General features: G+C 38.2%; 1 protein-coding gene across 8 annotated transcripts in view; it reads right to left on the bottom strand.

Annotated features, from left to right (window-relative positions):
* The window catches only part of PCCA (propionyl-CoA carboxylase subunit alpha), a 416,711-nt gene that overhangs the window by 380,973 nt on the left and 17,440 nt on the right, over positions 1–18,298 (bottom strand). For all 8 annotated transcript variants that reach the window (XR_011528233.1, XM_070579174.1, XM_070579175.1 and 5 more), the window contains exons 2-4: positions 14,632–14,709; positions 8,580–8,627; positions 8,402–8,470 (exon numbers count right to left, since the gene is read on the bottom strand). Coding sequence is in view for 6 of the 8 variants with exons in the window: in XM_070579174.1 (XP_070435275.1) it covers positions 8,402–8,470; positions 8,580–8,627; positions 14,632–14,709 (195 nt within the window). In the remaining 2 variants the exon portion in view is untranslated. The remainder of the gene's footprint in view (positions 1–8,401; positions 8,471–8,579; positions 8,628–14,631; positions 14,710–18,298) is intronic.

The following is an 18,298-nucleotide window of genomic DNA, read 5'->3' as shown; positions in this document are numbered from 1 at the left end:
ACTGGTACAAAAACAGGTGCACAGGTCAACGGAACAGAATTGAAAGCCCAGAAATAAAACCACACATCTATGGACAGCTTATCTTTGACAAAGGAGCTGAGGGCATACAATGGAGAAAAGAAAGTCTTTTCAACAAATGGTGCTGGGAAAACTGGACAGCCACATGTAAAAGAATGAAAATTGACCATTCTTTTTCACCATTCACCAAAATAAACTCAAAATGGATTAAAGACCTAAAGGCGAGACCTGAAACCATAAGGCTTCTGGAAGAAAACGTAGGCAGTACACTCTTTGACATCAGTATTAAAAGGATCTTTTCGGACACCATGCCTTCTCAGAGAAGGGAAACAAGAGAAAGAATAAACAAATGGGACTTCATCAGATTAAAGAGCTTCTTCAAGGCAAATGAAAACAGGATTGAAACAAAAAAATACAACCCACTAACTCGGAAAAAATATTTGCAAGTCATATATCTGACAAAGGCTTAATATCCTTAATATATAAAGAACTCTCACAACTCAACAACAAAACATCAAACAACCCAATCAAAAAATGGGCTGGAGGGGCTGGCCCCGTGGCCGAGTGGTTAAGTTCGCGCGCTCCGCTGCAGGCGGCCCAGTGTTTCGTTGGTTCGAATCCTGGGCGCGGACATGGCACTGCTCATCAGACCACGCTGAGGCAGCGTCCCACATGCCACAACTAGAAGGACCCACAACAAAGAATATACAACTATGTACCGGGGGGCTTTGGGGAGAAAAAGGGAAAAAATAAAATCTTTAAAAAAAAAAAAAGCTCCTTTAAAAAAAAAAAAAAAAAAAAAAATGGGCTGGAGACATGAACAGACATTTCTCCAAAGAAGATATACTGACGGCCAATAGGCACATGAAAAGATGCTCATCATCGCTGATCATCAGGGAAATGCAAATCAAAACTACACTAAGATATCACCTTACACCCGTTAGAATGACAAAAATATCTAAAACTAATAGCAACAAATGTTGGAGAGGTTGCGGAGAAAAAGGAACCCTCATACACTGCTGGTGGGAATGCAAACTGGTGCAGCCACTATGGAAAACAGTATGGAGATTCCTCAAAAAATTAAAAATAGAACTACCATACGATCCAGCATCCCACTACTGCGTATTTATCCAAAGAGCTTGAAGTCAGCAATCCCAAAAGTCCTATGCACCCCAATGTTTATTGCAGCACTGTTTACAATAGCCAAGACATGGAAGCAACCCAAGTGTCCAGCAACAGACGAATGGATAAAGAAGATGTGGTATATATACACAATGGAAAACTACTCAGCTGCAAAACAGAACAAAATCATTCCATTTGCAATAACATGGATGGACCTTGAGAAAATTACGTTAAGTGAAATAAGCCAGCGAGAGAAAGATAATCTGTGTATGACTCCACTCATATGAGGAATTTAAAATTATGGACTAAGAACAGTTTAGTGGATACCAGGGGAAAGGTGGGGTGGGGGGTGGGCACAAAGGGTGAAGTGGTGCACCTACAACATGACTGACAAACATTAATGTACAACTGAAATTTCACAAGATTGTAACCTATCAATAACTCAATAAAAAAAAAAATGTATACTGAAATTACACAATGTTATAAACCAATATGACTTCAATAAAATAAAAAATAGAAAATAAATAAAAAACTACTCCCAGAGAAAAGCACTGATCCTGATGGCTTCACTGGCAAATTCTAACAAACATGTAAGGAATAATTAACACCAATCCTTCACAAATTTTCCAAAACAACAGAAGATGAGGGAATACTTCCCCACTTATAATATGAGGCCAGAATCATTCTGTAACCAAAAACAAAGGCATCACAGGAAAAGAAAACTACAGACCACTATCTCTTATAAATATCGATGAAAAATTCTCAACAAAACACTAGCAAATTGAATCCTGCAACATATACAAAGGACCATACACCATGACCAAGTGTGATTTATCTCAGGAACGCTAAATTAATTAATGTAATACACCATATATCAACAGAATAAAGGACAAAAACCACACTATCGTGTCGGTGGACACAGAAAAAGCATTTGAAAAAATCCAACACCCATTCATGATAAAGACACTGAATAAACTAAGAATAGCAAGGCACCTCTTCAACCTGATAATGGGAATTTACGGAAATCCCAGATCCTAAATCAAACCTAACTGTGAAAAACTGGACGCTTTTCCCCTAAGATGAGGAACAAAAGAGGATGTCTGCTTTCACCACTTCTATTCATCATTCTGGAAGTTAAAGCCAGGGAAATCAGGCAAGAATATGAAATAAAAAGCAACCCAAGGAAAAAGAAAGGAGTAAAACTATCTCTATATGCCCGTAAAATGATCTTCTGGAGAGAATCCTAAGGAATCTATTTCAAAAAACTATTAGAAATAATACACAAGTTCGGCAAGGTTACAGAACACAAAATCACTATACAAAAATCAACAGCATTTCTATACATTTCCAGTGAATAATAAAAAACAAAATAAAGAAAATAATTACAATTCTAATAGCATCAAAAAGAGTAATAAAATACTTAAGAATAAATATAACAAAGCAAGCGCAAACTTATACTCTGAAAACTAACAAAACATTGTTAAAAGAAATTAAAGTGACCTAAATAAATGGAACAGCATCAAATGGAATATCCATGTTCATGGACAGGAGGAATTTAAAATGTCAAGAAAATAATACTTCTCAAATTAATCTGCAGATATAACTCAATCCCTATCAAAATCCCAGCATGATACAATCTTCCACTAGGTCTATCTTCCCTTCATAAACAATTCTCTATGAATTTTTCCAAAGAATATTAAGGACTTGGAGAATGACATACAAAAGACAATTCATGGGGGCTGGCCCCGTGGCCGAGTGGTTAAGTTCGCGCGCTCCGCTGCAGGCGGCCCAGTGTTTCGTTGGTTCGAGTCCTGGGCGCGGACATGGCACTGCTCATCAGACCACGCTGAGGTGGCGTCCCACATGCCACAACTAGAAGAACCCACAACGAAGAATACACAACCATGTACCGGGGGCTTTGGGGAGAAAAAGGAAAAAATAAAATCTTTAAAAAAAAAAAAAAAAAAGACAATTCATGACTTGATGAGATGCTTAACTCTCACTTTGCTTTCTCCAGCCCTAACCATTTCCCATTGGAGTCCTTTACACTGCTTGTTCACTGTGGCCTCATCCCCTGGATATACTCGCACTAATCTCATCAGTATATATGAACTATTTTCCTAGGAAAAGTCTAACTTTGAGACTGCTCTAGGTCAGTTTTTACTTCTCAAAGAAAGCAAGGAAACTTCCTCAACAGAGAATAGGATGTCATATTATGTTAAGAAAATCCAAAAATAAGCCAACTAGATACCCTGCAAACCCTCCCTAGAAGCACCTAAAATCCTAGATTAAATATAACAAACATCCCTTAAATGAACAGCTTGGCTTACAAGAAATTAAAACTAATCCCCAGGGATCAAAAACAAAGAGGAAGCTGAAAGTCAGACAGTCTCCACTGCAGTCAATACCCCAGCTAATCTTGGAGAGTGGAAGCGGGCATCTCAATAATCTAGAGAACTGAGTTTTAACTCTCAGCCGAGAAAGGAACCACGTGTGAGTTGGAGATTGGAAGGAAAACTCCCTACCTTAGGCCAGGGTGCTCAAAGATTACATCCTCAATGAAAAGGGGGGAAAAAATATCAACCTGTTAAGTAGGGAGAAGACAAATATTTATCATTATTTGCTGTGGTTCAAAGTAAAGGAAAAAGTCTCCTTGGGAAATTAGAAACCTTCAACAGAAGGACGGGTAATGTGTGTATGCGTACGTAGTTTTATTCTGTGTTTTCCACTATCCTCAATTTAGCAATCTTCATGCCAAGAAATTAATACAAAAATTAGTTCCAGATTAGCAATACCCTAGAGGGCCTGGTAGAAACAACTACAGCACCCACCCAACAGGGCCACATCTGCAACCCACATCATGCTGGAATTCAACAACAAAGATACCAAATATGAGGTCCCAAGCTGAAATCTACACACAGGAGGAAACAACTCATTGTGAGGAAGAGTCAGAAATAAAAAGAGCCACCTAGGAACTTGAAATAATATAACTGTATGATAGAACCTTTAAAAGAAGTAGGCTAAAAATGAATAAGACATGAAAGAGGAACTCAAATACATAAGAAAAAAGACAATACAAAAAACAGGCAGATTCAAAAAAGGAGCAGTAAGCTGGTTCTGTGGTGCAAAGGATAGCACATTGGACTTCTCGCCAATCCTGTGTGGTTATTCAAAAAGGAGCAGTAGACCAACAGATTTCTCAACAGACAGCAAAGATAACAAATGCAACCAACGTAATCATTACATCAGGCAATTTTCATCAGTGGATTTTGCAGTGGATGCAAAAATATTAGATGAGAAGTTGTTGGGGAAAACATATTCACACAGATTCAAAGATTCATCTCCAAAATCCAATTTTAAAAAAAGACGGAAAAATACACCATTATAATAGAGAAACCTAGTAAAAGCTACCTCAACCAAGTGATCAAACTTAGCGTAATCAGAAGAACCAAGCAACATTATGAATCTCTTGATATGATACAATAACATCACTTATGAAGTATTCTTGTTAAAAAAATATTTAACCTGAATCTATTCATGAGGAAACAATCAGACAAATCTAGAATATCTATAAGCCAACTGGCCTGACATCAAAACACAAGATCATGAAAATCAAAAAAAAAGGAGGAAAGGTAGGAGGACTATTTTAGATTAAGAGGCACAATAACCAAATGTAATTCATGAACTTTGAACTGTGGACCAAAGAAAAATATTATAAAAAACATTTGGAGACAGCTGGGGAAATGAGAACACGGTTTGCATATTAGATTATGTTACAGAATAACTGGCAATTTTCTTATGTTTGATAAGGTATTATATATACGTAAGAAAATGACCTTATTCCTGGAAAATGAATCCTGAAGTATTTAGGGATGAAATACCACAATGTCTGTAACTTATTTTCAAATTCTTCAGCAAAAAAAAAAAAAAAAAAGAAACACACACAAAGTATATAACTTTACAGACACATATATATGGATAGAGATATAAGCAAACATGTCAAAATGTTAACAGTTGGTGAGTCCAGCTGAAGGGTAATAGGTATTCACTGTAGTACCCTTGCAATTTTTCATTATGTTTGAACACTTAAGAATACAAATGAATGGCCAATAACATGAAAAGATTCTCAACATCAATATTCCTCAAGGAATCTAAATTAAAACCTCAATGAGATAATACATAATGGCCACTAGAATAGCAAAAATCAAAAGGACTGATAATACCAAGTGTGGGCCAGGATGTGGAGCAACCTGAACTCTCATACATTATTGGTGGGAATATAATATGGCACAACCACAATGGAGAACTGTTTGGCAGTTTCTTATAAAGTGAAACATGAATTTATTTATGCCAGGGGTTAGCAAAACAACACCCATCCACCAGCCAAATCCAATCTAAGGACTGTTTTTGTACAGCCATCAAGCTAAGAATAGTTTTACATTTTTAAAGCATTGTGAAGAAAAAAAAGAAGGAGAAAATGCAAAGGAGACCATAAGTGGCCTGAAAAGTCTAAAATATATTTACTATCCAGACAGAAATATATTTACTATCTAAACAGAAAAAGGTTGCTTGCCCCTCATCTACCCTATGACCCAGTAACTCCACTCCTAGGTATTTACCCAAGAGAAATAAAAGCATATGTTCACAAAAAGACTTGTAAAAGAGTGGCTATAGACGCGTTGTTTACAGTAGTAAAAAAATAGTGGGAGTGTCTGTAATTTGACAAGCTCATCCTAAAACTTACACAGAAGAGCAAAGAGAAAAGAATAGTGAGGATAATTTTGAACATGATGGGGGGAAAGGGACCAACGGAAGAAAACTGCATAGTCATCCTCACAAGCTAACTTTTTTCCATCAAATATTGTTTGCAAGTTAGTTGGCTTTCCTCCTTTGTGCGACTTATCACTTCATAGTTGCAGTTAACTTAGTAACTATTAGTCTTTTTCCCTTGCTTAACTGTTTTTAACATAAAATTAATAGCATTCACAATCAACTCTTGCAGTATTTTCCTATTACAATAATATTTACATTTAAATTTATGAATATATAAAGCATGTAAGAGTTTTGACTCCAAGTTACATTTACAATGCTCACCTCCTGAAAATAAACATTCAAACATTCACAATACATCTGAATAGCATGCCTAGTTCACATTACTAATATTGTAAAGCTGATGAGATATTACGGTAACCTTTGTGATCACGTGTTAAGGAAGCAAAATATGCTGTTGGAGGAATTCAACTTTTTGGCTTTCTTAAGACTGAAGCAGAAACCAAATGGCAGATTTGGCCCTATTGCTGAGGCTTAAAGTAAACTTTGAGCATTCCAACCATCCTTATTATCCTGCTTTTATTTACAGTATCTTTCTAGAAACTGACAAAGTAGGTCATACTAAGAGGAAGTTTTGACTGAGCAAGCATTGCTTCTGTTGTGGGGCCTGGCAAAACTTATTCTAAATTATGTATTATAATCTCTGGTATCCTCACTTCTATTTTCAGCCAAAAGTGGCTATAAGTCTTTAAAATATAAAACTACCACCTCTGCTTTAGGAAGGACATGAATGAGAAAGACTTAAAACTTAGACCAACTTTTTTGAAACTAATTTTTTCCAAGTCTGGAATGTGACTGTCTACCTCTAGATCAGAATACAAAGCTAGAAATCTAAGAATGGGAAAAGTCAGTAATGCTATTTGGGGCAACAACTTACAGAAATAGATTATTCTATAATACCAAGGCAGAAATATAAATATGTAGGAAAAAAATCAAAATATAAATTATTTTGGACTATCCATGCCAACAATCACCTCCATGATCACACAGCATAGAGAGGTAACTATATTTTGATGTGAAAAAAAAATAAGTGAAAGGTTACTGTTAGACTTGAAATAAAAACAATGATTGTCCATAATTCACACATTTTTCTCTCTCAATTTATCCATGAATGAAAATGCCTCCTGAGCTAATACTCTGAAAAGAAACACAAGATGAGAAAAGTGAATTTTAAATCTATGACTAGCTTGACAGTGACACAAACTTTTTTCTCGGAGTTTGCTGTTGATAAATACCTTAACTTTACCAATCAAGAAAAAGATTAAAGTAACAGTTTTCTCATTATTTCATGAATATCTTGTGAGGAATATAAACTACTATTTAAACTATCACAGTTAAAAGGAATTAGGGGCCAGCCCAGTGGCCTAGTGGTTAAGTTTAGCGTGTTCCACTACAGTGGCCCAGGTTTGGTTCCTGGGCACAGACCTACACCACTCATCAGCAGCCAGGCTGTGGCAGTGACCCGCATACAAAACAGAGGAAGACTGGCACAGATGTTAGCTCAGGGTGAATCTTCAAGCAAAAAGAGGAAGTACTTATATTTCATTCCACAAAGTTCCAATAATTCACATTCTTTTCCCACAGGATTTTTCTACTCATTCATAGTTCATTACTGCTAAAAAAATGTCTGCTGTGCTAAAAATCCCCAATAAAACTATATAGCATTTACTGCTTTATGCTATATTTTCTTCTGTTCATGTCCAATTAGCATTAGCCTATCTTTCATTTATCAAACTTTTAGGCTAACATAGTGGAAGCATTTAGGAAGGAGGCAGGCCTGGTGGCCTAGTGGTTAAGTTCACACGCTCCACTTCAGCAGCCCAGGGTTCACAGGTTCGGATCCTGGGTGTGGAGGACCTACACACTGCTCGTCAAGCCATGCTGTGGCGGCCTCCTACACACAAAATAGAGGAAGACTGGAACAGATATTAGCTCAGCGACAATCTTCCTCAAGCAAAAAGAGGAAGATTGGCAACAGATGTTAACTCAGGGCCAATCTTCCTCACCAAAAAAAAAAAAAAAATTTAAGAAGGTTAAACAATTACAGTAATTATAGTATAGCATTAGTGAGACTGGACTTATGCTGTGAGGAAGGTGCTCTCATAAGGCAAGCACTGTATAAACATTTCATTAATCTTTGAATCTTTCTTACGCTTCACTTAAATCTACTTAAAGTGGTGACCAGCAATCAGTCTAGCAATTTTTTATTCTATCCTAGGTTTTTAAAGCCTTGAAAAAAATAGTTAAGATATACATTGAAGACTCTATGATGCTATCATTTTGCTTAATACAAGAGTGAGCAACTAAATAGATATTTTTTTAAATTGTGTATACCCTTTTCAGGCCAAGAAAAAAGAATCTATATCTTTCACTTTTTTTCTACTTGACCCAAAATAAGGTCGTGATTCAAATAAAGCAAAAATATACTTACAGAACTAGCATCAACATCACTGTGGATGGCAACCGTCTTAATGCCCATCTTCTTGCAAGTTTTAATTACCTATTTTAAAATATAGTAATATTATCTATTAATAGTGATTCATATTTAAAGGGATGTAATAATAAAATTCACAGAGTAAAAAGGAAAATAAGATTAAAATTCTACTCACCCTACATGCAATTTCTCCTCTATTAGCAATAAGAATTTTATCAAAAGTCTGAAGAGAGAAAAAACACATAAATTGTTACTCTCATTTTGGGACCAGAAAACACCAAGTTTTTCCACAATTAACACTGGACACGATCCTAATAAACATTATTTCCTAGAGTAGAATTAAATACTATATACATATTCATTTACAACCAGGTTGGTATAAACTCATCTGGTAAGATCTGGCCCTATACTTATCATGTTAAAGCATCAACTCACTAAGTTCAATAATTTATAAGTGGACTAATGGGGTATTTATAACCTCTCTTGCCAAAAGATAATCTTCAAATGATATTTCAGAACACTAAAAAACTTTAGACAAAATTGCTTGACAATTTACTTGATAATTTACTTTCTAAATTCAGGAAAACTATAAATGTCATGAGTAGCTCATCAAAAGGAAGTCTGACAATTTATATGCCATCTCTGTTGGCTTGAGGTATAGCACTAAACAAGATTTTCAATAACTCAGAACAGATACTAATTATGCTTATATCCAAAGGTGCCCAGACCAAACAGGTTATGCTATTTGAATACAATGTTAAGTTTGGATAACCATCAAATTGTGAAGTAGCTAAGGCCACATAATAGAAAGAGTAGTTCCATTCTGTTTGGGGCTAGAGACGGAAATTCTAAGCCCAGCTTTGCCACCAATGACCAATTTGACTTTAACCAGAACAATCTCCGTAAGGTCTTTATTTCCATATACATAAACTGATAGCATTCTAATGGGAAACTATTTAGTAAGGTTCTCTTCCTACTCTAAAACTGTATAGGCTAATCCTTTTAAAGAAATGCACCCACAATTGTAAGTAATTTGGATGCAATACATTTTAGTACACAATTATTTCTGGGTTAGTGAATTGTTAGAAGTTAAATGGAACTACAAAATAAGTTTTAGCTATATTTCTAAAGGAAAACTTAAAGACACATATGATCTTAAAAGTACTCTCATCTAACTTAAAGCAATACTTTAACCTGACAGGGAATCAGAGAATCTCCAAATTGGAAAAGGCCTTCAAAGTCTTGGTTTAACCTTGATGTCACACGTGGCTTATGCCCTCAATCTAAGACAAGCCTCTGCCTTAAAATTGGTAAACTCCTAATTTGATAGACTCCTGACTCATTCAGAGCCTTGAGCAAAGATGGGCCCTTAAAATATCCTAATCTCACATCAGGCCTGAGACCCGAAGCAGACTGAGCTGGGACATCGGTCTTCCACCCTTGAACTGGGACTTACACCATCGGCTCCCATGGTTCTCAGGCCTTCGGACCTGGACTAGAATTATACCAACAGCTTTCCTGGGACTCCAGCTTGCAGATGGCAGATCATGGGACTTCTCAGCCTCCATTAATTTTGTGAGCCAATAAATCTGCAAATTTATCTCCTACTGGTTCTGTTTCTCTGAAGAAACCTGACTAATACAAGACTATTAACGTATTACCAATTAGTGCATGAGCTCAATAAAGCTAATCATATCAATTAATCTTCCCCACATAAGATTTTCTTTTAAATAAGTAACAGATGTATATGGTTCAGAACTTAAAAGGTACAAAAGGGGATACACTGTAGAGACACTCAGGACCTTGCCCCAAAGGCACTATTACCAGTCTTCTGTATATTCTTCCCAAAAAGCTATGCATACAAAAGAATATATATACAAACAAGCCAACTTTAAAACTCCTCCTCTCCATCAACAATTACAGGTAAATATCAAGCACATTCAATAACTTCAGTGCACAATATGGCACAATCACAACAAAATGCATTAAGTACTATAATACAGCCATGTCCAAGAGGCTGTGTTAAGTACAGAGAAGGGAGAGCGAACAGTACAAGCACGGGCAGTGACATGAAACCAGAAGGCAGCACTGAAAAACTGCAAGGAACTTTTGGTATAGCTCAAGCACAAAATATGTAATGGGGGGGCAGGGAGGACCTAGTAACTAAAGCTAGGGTGAAAAAAGCCAGATTATGAAAGGCATTCTATGCCATTTAAGGAACTCGGACTTTATCCTATATGTGGAGAGCCACATGTAGGGCATGCTGAAGATATTCTAAGGAAAAAAAATCCTTTAAATCGGGAACTTGAATGCGTGAAGACACGGGGGCTTTCAAGTACCATATGAGACAGAGAAGGACTTTTGTAGCTGCTGTTCTACAACTGCGCTAATGATGCCATTTGGAGTGAAAAATACAGGGAACTTCTCGAGGATTTTTTTAAGGTTTTCTTGGAATTCATTCTCTCTCTATCCCCCCCTTCCTTCTTTCCCTTCCCTATGCTTAGACCTTTATAGCTGGGGTCTAAAACCACCAAGGACACTTCATTCCACTCAGACACCAAGAGAACAGCCAAGCTGGCCCATTCCACTGGGTACTTGGAAGAATGACAGAGGAACTGCAGACACTGAGTCACTCACCAAACACTTCTGAGAAGGAGTACAGCACAGTGGGTAAATCCACCAGCTCAGGAGAAGGACACACTTGAATTCACACCCGGCTTCCACTTACTATCTGTGGGTTTTGTGCCTCAGTTTCTGAATGTGCAAAACCGAGTTAAGGATAGTATTAAGCAGCTGACATTTAGGGCACATGCTTTCTATATGCCAGCTCCCGTGACAAATTCCTTCTGTGTACTATCTCATTTAATCCTCATAATAGTCCTACGAGGTCAGTTCTGATAATATTCCCATCTTACAATGAGAAAACTGAGGCTTGATGATGCCAAATCACTTGCCTAGGTCACTTACAAAGTTAACTAGCGATAAAGTCAGAGTTCAGACATTCATGTAGAGCAGGTCATGATGTGACACAATCCGAAGAAAATGGGGCGAGCTTTACGCACTGTATTTGTTGTAGCAGGACACCATAGTAACGTACTGACTCATACTAATTTCAGGCCTACTGAAACTTCCTAGTCTTTTTCTAAGCAAATTACCACTAAGTTAAATCTTCCATATTCTCATGAACGTACATGAGACAATAAGTTGACTTGTTAAAACTCAAGTCAAAAAATAATACTTTTAATAATGATTAAATTTCACCTGGTTTAATTTTGACTTGATGAGAGTCACTGATAAAATGTGGAGCAGGAAAGGAGTCAAGGGCAAGTTTAGATGAAAATCAATTTATTTAACAAATATGTATTACCAAAGATCAGGTTTACTTGCACTTTAGACAGTAATAATAAATCGATACAGTATTTAATGAATGGCCACAAAGGAAGCAAGAATCCCTGGAAGTAGAAAGGCCCAATTAAATGCAGCCCTCAAGTAAAGAGAGAATTTAAGAACTTGGTCTGAATACGCACCTGTACTACCAATAGGTGCCCAAAAGTATCTTAGACTTTATCATGACTGAGGATGCTACACAGTTTCTTCAGGATTACCTTAGGCAAAGGCACAGCAAAGGAGATGATAAAGATAGCAGGTGGCAGATTTGATTTTCAGATATTTATGACAAAATAGGTATCAGCTTAGTGGATTCCAAGGGGAGGGGATACTCTTTAAATGTCCTAAACCAGGGCCAGTCCCGTGGCTGAGTGGTTAAGTTCGTGCACTCTGCTTCGGCAGCCCAGGGTTTTACCGGTTCAAATCCAGGGCGCGGACATGGCACAGCTCATCAAGCCATGCTGAGGCGGCATCTCACATGCCATAACTAGAAGGACCCACAACTAAAACTACACAACTATGTCCTGCGGGGCTTTGGGGAGAAAAAGGAAAAGTAAAATTTGTAACTGTCCTAAACCAAGATAGTTATACACATTTATTCCTAAACCAAGATAGCTGTACATATTTATTCCTAAATTCAAGCTGGCTATACACATTTATTCATCTATTTTTAGTAATTATCAATGGCCACCGATGTGGCAAGTGAATTAGAAATTCCCATAACCTCACTATGAGGTTACAGCAAAAATAAGTCTCAAACCAAATTCTGCCACTATCGACCATGGAAAAGATCAGTAGAATTTAAACAGCAGATACTTATTTGGGCAATTAGAATTGCAATTCGGGAGACCCAGATTCAGGCAGAAACCCGAAAGGTGCTCCAAGGAAGACAAAAGAGGCAAGGGTGTATAAAGGCAAAAAGAGATAAATTACACAGGTTGTTTTGCAAAATTTGTGACAGCTGCTGGTAACCACTGCTACATTTTAGCTATACATGATTGGTTGCTAAGGCCATCTCTAAGGCAAAAAGTTCTTATCTCCGGGAGTAAGCATCCTGGATAGAGGTGTGGTATACGTGTAGAAGCCCTCTTTCCTTAATGGCCTTCTGGCTCCATTTTAGAAGCCCTGACATATGTCACTCCATTTTATCATTATCCATACCACACATGCAAATATTTATTAACAGACATAAAAAGAACCTTAAAACCTGCTGGATAAGCTCAGTGAAGTCTCAACTTCCTGCACTTTGTAATGCTCCAACAGCCTGCATCAAAGGTTTACCTGAGACAAATGCATCAATACTTTGATTTGGCTAACGATATTGTCAGATTCAAGCTATCAAGAATCCTCCAGACCAGTGGCTGAACGCAGGACTACTTCATTTAGGGATCAAGCTGAGGCACTATCCCTAAAGGCAAAGGACAAAAGGCCAACTAGATCGTTATACTCCGTTAATTCAGGGGCTGAAAATTTCTATAAAACAGCCAAAACATATATCTTGAATACCACTGATTTCATCAATGAGAGCCCATTTATAATACATATTATGCTAATGAGGAAGGCCACCAGCGTTTATAGGAAGAAAGACGGCTGGACCACTTGTAGTATTCCCCATCTCTAGAATGTGGCCTCTAGGATAAATGCTAGCTAACCACTCCTAGAGTATTCTAATTAGGACAGCTCACTATCTCTAGATTGGAACTCAACACGTGTGCAGAAACATACATGCACCCCAAGGCATACTGTCTATGCTTAAGTTTTTAAATTAAATTTTAAATTAAATAGATTTCATAACAGGGAGTTTAACATAGCTAATTCATTTGGACCTGTGCCATCCAATAAGGTAACCACTAGCCATATGAGGCCACTGAGCACTTAAAATGTGGCTAACCAAACTGAGATGTGCCAGAAGTGTAAATTATACACTGGATTTAGAAGGCTTGGTACAAAAAAAAGAAAGTAAAGAATCTCACTGATACTTTTTATATTGATTATATGTTGAAACAACATTTTAGGTATTGAGCTAAATAAAATATATTACTAAAATTAATTTAACTTGATTTCTTTTTATTTTTTTAATGTGGCTATTAGTAAATTTAAACTTACATGTACCCTGCAGTTGTGTCTCACATTGTTTCTATTGGACCGCTCGGCTGCAGACTCTTTCTTTCTCCAAGTCTCCAGATTCTTGAGTAGTTTTGTGTAGTTCAGCAGATGATTTAGAAGAAATCTCAGCTATTTCATACTCACATAATCATTCAGATGAGTCTACTTTCAGGACATTCAACTTGAACCATCTCTTCCTAACCAAACTCTTCTTCCGCCCTCTTTGAAGCCTCATTGTCACTAAATCATGTTTTATCTCCAAACACCACTTCTAGTCCCTTTATCTCTCCTACTACAAGGCTGAAACATTACCATATACCAGGATTTTAATTGGAATTCCCTTGTCCCAAAATTTACAATACACATAGCTGCCTTCAATCAAAGTAAATCATATAAATATTAAGTAAATGAAAAATATCAAGTCTAATCAAAATCTCTCAATCTCTGAGTCTTTAAGAAAGAATGTTGTATTAGTTATTCTGCTAAAAACAAGGGAAATACATTGTAAATTTATTTACTTTTTGGTATACATACAAATACAAAATTGATGATTCGGGTTGTGGCCCACAATGAAAGAAGGAACAAAAATTAAGCACCTATAAAACCTATGATTTCAGAGGAATAAATAATTACACAGCATTAATAAAATTTAATTTGTCCACTGAACATAGTGTGGAGACAAGGAAGTAAAACCCTTATAACTTAGCTGTTGAGAGTATTTTTTAAATACTTACTTTTTCGTTAGAATCACATCTTGCTGAACAGAGACTACGGGACACCATTAAGCACTGTCTTGAATAGTGTGGAACATCCTACAAAAAAAAAGTGAAATAAATTACAGATACTTACATGAGTTTTAAAAATATTTTTTCAGGGTAATTCACCCAGTATGCTTCTAGCTAAAATGTTTTATCAATCAATATATGTAGTTCTAAGCAACATGCCATAACTATGGAAGGTAAATCATAACTACAGACACATCCCCCTGGCACACAAAAGAAATCAAAGGCAGGGAAATAATCTCCAGAAAAGTATAACAAAAGAAGTCAATGAGTCAAGCAAAATTTGAAGTAAAGTCTTTCTGATCATGCAGACTCAAATGGCAGGATCAGAATGTCACATACCACACAGAACTTTATACAACATAAAACAAGTCTTGGCCTTCAAGGAGCTTCAATTATAACAGTGACCAGAAAATAATAAAATGTTATTTTTTATTTGTTGATGTCCTATGATTTCCTTTTTTTTTTTTTTTTTGAGGAAGATTAGCCCTGAGCTAACATCTGCCACCAATCCTCCTCTTTTTTGCTGAGGAAGACTGGCTCTGAGGTAACATCTGTGCCCATCTTCCTCTACCTTTTATATGTGGGACGCTTGCCACAGCATGGCTTGACAAGCAGTGCATAAGTCCACACCCAGGATCCGAACAAGCGAACCCCAGGCCACCGAAGCAGAACGTGCACACTTAACCACTGTGCCACCGGGCTGGCCCCTGAATATGATTTTTTATTTTACTTTTTCTGGTATAAAAGTGGTTTGGGGGGGCTGGCCCCGTGGCCGAGTGGTTAAGTTCGCGAACTCCGTTGTAGGCGGCCCAGTGTTTCGTTGGTTCGAATCCTGGGCGCGGACATGGCACTGCTCATCAAACCACGCTGGGGCGGCGTCCCATGTGCCACAACTAGAAGGACCCACAACGAACAATATACAACTATGTACTGGGGGACTTTGGGGAGAAAAAGGAAAAAATAAAATCTTTAAAAAAAAAAAAAAGTGGTTTGGCAGACAAAAGTGAAAAGGCAATACTAATAATCAAGTTCACTTCTAACTCATTATGTTTCTATTGTTCTAATACAAATGTTTGTGGAGAAAGTGTATCTTAAGGCTTTAAAACATTAAGAATAATCACTAATGAAAATTACAGCCAAAGTTTAAGAGAATAATTTACCCAGTAGTTACTGATAAAGCTGGACCAAAAAAAAAGGGGGGGGGGGGTGAGGAGCAAAAGGCAATAGATACCGTAACCTCTTAGAACTTTCTAAGAGAACAACTCAAATAAGAAGCAAAATGTTTCTATAGCAACATCTTAAAATGAATTCAAATATTTGTACAATTATTTTTTTTAAAGAATCAAGCTCCAAATTACAAAATGTAATCTTTACACAAAAGCGAAGGTAATAAGAGACGTCACGAAGATTGCGGAGTGAGTAGTCTTCTTTGTCTCTCCCGCTTCGAATCTACAACTAATTGGACATTCATCGCTTAAAAAAGGATATCCATATAGCATCTCAGGACGCCTGAGAGACCCGTGCTGCTATACATCGGAAGGCGGACAGACCTCCCCCCAGGAGGAGGTGGAGATAGGTGAAAACTCTCCGACCCCTGGCCCCCGAACAGCCTAGTACCTGCAAGCGGCTTTCTTCCAGCAGACTCCCCCATAGCATCGCCACACACCAAGGGCAGGAGTGTGTGTACACCAGAGAAGCGATGGTGGAAACAGGTGACTACAGCCCTACCTAAGCCCCCCACGATTACACCTAAGCCCAGAGGGAAACTCCAGGGTCCCGCACCAGCAGCAGGGAAAGCCTCTGCTCGCCATTAGTGGAGAGGCCCCACCCAGCATTCAGAACACCAGGAGGGTCCCGAGGAGAATCCTGGGCAGGGCAGCAGTCAGCCAGCCACCACTGGACTCACAGACTCCGGATGTCCCCCAGACAGGGCAAGGGGCTCCCGGAGATCCCCTGGGAGAGGACTGGGGCTGGGTGGAGTTCCAGCAGCCCGGCTCCATGGCCCGGGAGGAAAGCTAAAGTCTCACAGCAGCCTCAGCGAAAGCCTCTGCACAGCAATAGTAGAGAGATCCTGCCCAGCAATCACAAGGGTGGAAGGCCCAGGGGAAAAAGTAGCATAGCTAGGTGAGCTAACCACGAACAGCAGAAGATACCCATAGCTCTGCTGTGGCCTATAGTGGACAAGTGAGATTTTGTGGGCTCCGACAGTGACAGAGCTGCAAATATAGGTGATCCTGCTCCCGGCCGCTGGGAAAGCCCATAACACCACTGCAGACCCTAAGGAGGGAGCACATCTAGGCGGTCTGCAACAGTAGGCACCAGCAGTCTGAAGCACCCTTACGACTGAGCCCACAGCTGAAGAGGGACCCCAGAGGACCACTGAGACTACGAGGAGGGGCCCAGGCCCAGTTAGCAACAGCTGAGAGGGTTCCTGGTTGGTGTAATCTAAACAGCTGCTCCCCCCGACACACCAGTAGAAACAAGTGGAAGCAGTAACTAAACTGTATCTCTATGCGGAGGCACAAATCTACGCCATCAAGCAGTATGAAAAAATATATTAAATCTCCAGAACAGAAGGAAAATGACAAATACCCAGAAAACAATCCCAAAGACAATGAAATCTATAACCTAAATGATGATGGCTTCAAAACAGCCATTATTAAAAAACTCACTGAGTTAAAAGAGAATACAGATAGACAACTCAACGAGTTCAGGAGCTATGTCACAAAAGAGCTTGATACCATAAAGAAGAACCAAACAGAAATACTGGAAATGAAGAACACAATGGAGGAGAGTAAGAAAAATCTGGACTCTCTGAACAGTAGGACTGATAATATGGAGGACAGAATTAGCAATTTGGAGGACAGGAATATAGAAATGCTGCAGGCAGAGGAGGAGAGAGAACTAAGACTAAAAAGAAATGAAAAAAACACTCCGAGAATTATCAGACACAATTAGGAGATGCAAGATAAGGATTATAGGTATACCAGAGGGAGAAGAGTAGAAGGGGGCAGAAAGCCTGTTCAAAGAAATAATGGCTGAGAACTTCCCAAACCTGGGGAGAGAGATAGAACTTCATGTGACAGAAGCCAATAGATCTCCAAACTTTATCAATGTAAGAAGACCAACCCCAAGGTATATAGTAGTGAAGCTGGCAAAAGTCAATGACAAAGAGAAAATACTAAGGGCAGCCAGGCACAAGAAAATAACCTACAAAGGAACCCCCATAAGGATATCAGCAGATTTCTCAACAGAAACTTTACAGGCTAGAAGAGAGTGGAATGATATATTCAAAACTCTGAAGGACAAAAACCTGCAGCCAAGAATACTCTACCCAGTGAAAATATCCTTCAAATACGATGGAGAAATAAAAACTTTCCCAGATAAACAAAAGTTAAGGGAGTTCATTGCCACAAAATCTCCTCTTCAAGAAATGCTCAGGAAAACCCTCATACCTGAAAAATCAAAAAAAGGAAAGGGGTTACAAAACCAAGAGCAAAGCAGATAAGTAGAAGGACAATAACAGAAAGTAGCAGTTCTCCATCAGAACAGGTTAGCAAAAGTTAAATAAAACATTAAAGATAAAAGGAAGGGAAACACCAAGAATAAACATGAC

The sequence above is a fragment of the Equus przewalskii genome, chromosome 16 (assembly GCF_037783145.1).
Source record: "Equus przewalskii isolate Varuska chromosome 16, EquPr2, whole genome shotgun sequence".
Taxonomy (NCBI): Eukaryota; Metazoa; Chordata; class Mammalia; order Perissodactyla; family Equidae; genus Equus; species Equus przewalskii.
The sequence above is the reverse complement of the archived record's forward strand: the minus strand, read 5'-3'. Positions and strand labels throughout refer to the sequence as shown.